This window comes from Pinus tabuliformis, chromosome 8, assembly GCF_031772625.1.
Source record: "Pinus tabuliformis cultivar Carrire ecotype Pingquan chromosome 8, CPIR1, whole genome shotgun sequence".
Taxonomy (NCBI): domain Eukaryota; kingdom Viridiplantae; phylum Streptophyta; class Pinopsida; order Pinales; family Pinaceae; genus Pinus; species Pinus tabuliformis.
The window spans coordinates 1,197,108,007-1,197,109,904 of record NC_142294.1 but is presented as its reverse complement, the minus strand read 5'-3'; the positions used below and the strand labels follow the sequence as shown (position 1 = coordinate 1,197,109,904).

The 1,898-nt window shown below is 46.2% G+C and overlaps 1 protein-coding gene across 1 annotated transcript; it reads right to left on the bottom strand.

Moving 5' to 3' along the window:
- Positions 1–320: 320 nt before the first annotated feature.
- Positions 321–1,478, bottom strand: LOC149239670 (uncharacterized). Its single transcript, XM_089369937.1, has one exon. It carries the CDS (start codon positions 1,476–1,478, stop codon positions 321–323), a length of 1,158 nt encoding a protein of 385 aa, XP_089226063.1.
- Between the last annotated feature and the right edge of the window lie 420 nt (positions 1,479–1,898).

Here is a 1,898-nt window from a genome sequence, read left to right as displayed (position 1 = left end):
CAATGGCTTCATGAATATGTCTGTGGTGAAGGAAAGCAAATTGTTCATGGGAGATATGATCAGATAAAATAGGCTTAATGCGATTGGCTATGATCTTGGCAATAATTTTGTAGAGGCAATTGCAGAGAGAGATGGGACGGAAGTCATTGAAGGATGAGGGGGAGTCGGATTTAGGAATGAGGGCGATGTAGGTGAAGTTGAGGGGGGCATATATTCGACCAAGGGTCTGACTCTCTTCAATAACTGCAAGTAGGTCCGGACCAACAATTTCCAGGAAGGCAATATAAAATTCCACAGGCCAGCCATCCAGGCCTGGGCTTTTATCTCTCTTGAACCATTTTAGAGTGCTCTCTAGTTCCCCCATGGATACAGGTTTGATGAGATCTTCGATGCCATCCAGGTCTAGGGAAGTGACCAGCCAGATTGATGATTTCGGGTAGAGTGGGGGCAGTGGGGGCTTTAAAAAGACTTTTGAAGTGGGCTGATCCAAGCCTGGCTAGCTGAGTGTGAGTGGTGGCCAGACCTTCTTGTTCCATGGGCATCTGCCAGATGGTGTTATTTTCTTTCCTTCCATTTGCATAATTGTGAAAAAATTTGGTATTTCCATCCCCAGCTTGCATCCAAATAGCTCTACTTCTGAGCCTCCATAACTCTTCCCTTTCCAATAGGATCTTTGATTTCTGAGATTCCAGTTCCACCAGGCACATCTTAGTTTCATTGGATAGGAATCCAAGTCCATTTTCATCAGTTAAGGAGGCTAGCTGGTCTTCAATATCCACCAGAGTCTGTTCATCCCTCGCTTTCTTCCTTTTGGACCAGTCCATGGTAAGTCTCCTGAGCTGATTCAGATGCCCACAGAAATCAGCAGCCTTTCTCTGATCCCTGAGGGGAGGTTGTGCTCGCCAATAATCTGAAACTAATTTGATATAGTCTAGGTCTTTTAAGAATGAAGAATTAAATTTGAAAGGGGCTCGAGGCTTCCTGGAAGGACCAGATACTTGTAAGAAGATGGGAGAATGGTCCGATAAGCCACCCGAGCCAACCCATTGTCTATAAAGGGTGAGGGTTCGGAGGAGCTCTTCATGAATGAGGAATCTATCCAGTCTTCTTCCGAGAGTTGCTTCACCAGTGCGCCTATTATGCCAAGTGGGCATTTTCTTGTTCATGGGGACATCAATGAGCCCGTGGAGGTCCAGGAGGGAGCTCATCTGGTCTGAGAGAGGGTCGATCTGTGAATGATGACCCCAGGATTCCTCATTCCCTATGGAGAAATTTAGGTCACCTCCAATGATAGTGGAGCTGGTGATCAATGAGCTATCTAGAATGGAATGCCAGAAATCAAGTCGGTTCTGGTTGGGGGCATAGATATTCATGATTCGAATATTTTTACCTAAATCAGCAGCAAGAACATCCATGCCCAAATAGCCTAAGCCACCCCAAGAGGATATCACTTTGATAGATTTTGGATTAATGCCCATGGCGAGACCTCCAGATCTACCCACTGCATCTAGGCCTTGGAAGTACCAACCGGGAAGGAGAGAAAGAAGGGTTCTGGTAATCAGTTCAGAGGGTCCGAGGGTTTCCTGAAGGAGTAGTATGTCACAGGGGGTACGATTTAGAAGATGCTTAAGGGCTAATTTTTTCTTGGGGTTGGCTAATCCCCTGCAGTTGAAGGAGAGCCAAATCATAGGGGAACAGGTTCAAGGGGCTCGGATGCTCTAAGTGCCCTTTCGATGGTGGTCTGATGACCCTGTGCTACATCAACCACTGCAGATTTGATGGCTTTAGCAAGCTTTGAAGGTCTACCTCTAATAGGTTTAGCCTCTGTAGATTGGGGGATAAACCAAGACTAAGCAAGGGGATGCTGATCAGAGGTTGAGATCACAGGTTGTATGAAT

Coding starts and splice junctions, on each gene's coding strand:
- LOC149239670 (XM_089369937.1), bottom strand. CDS start 1,478: ATGGGCATTAATCCAAAATCTATCAAAGTGATATCCTCTTGGGGTGGC.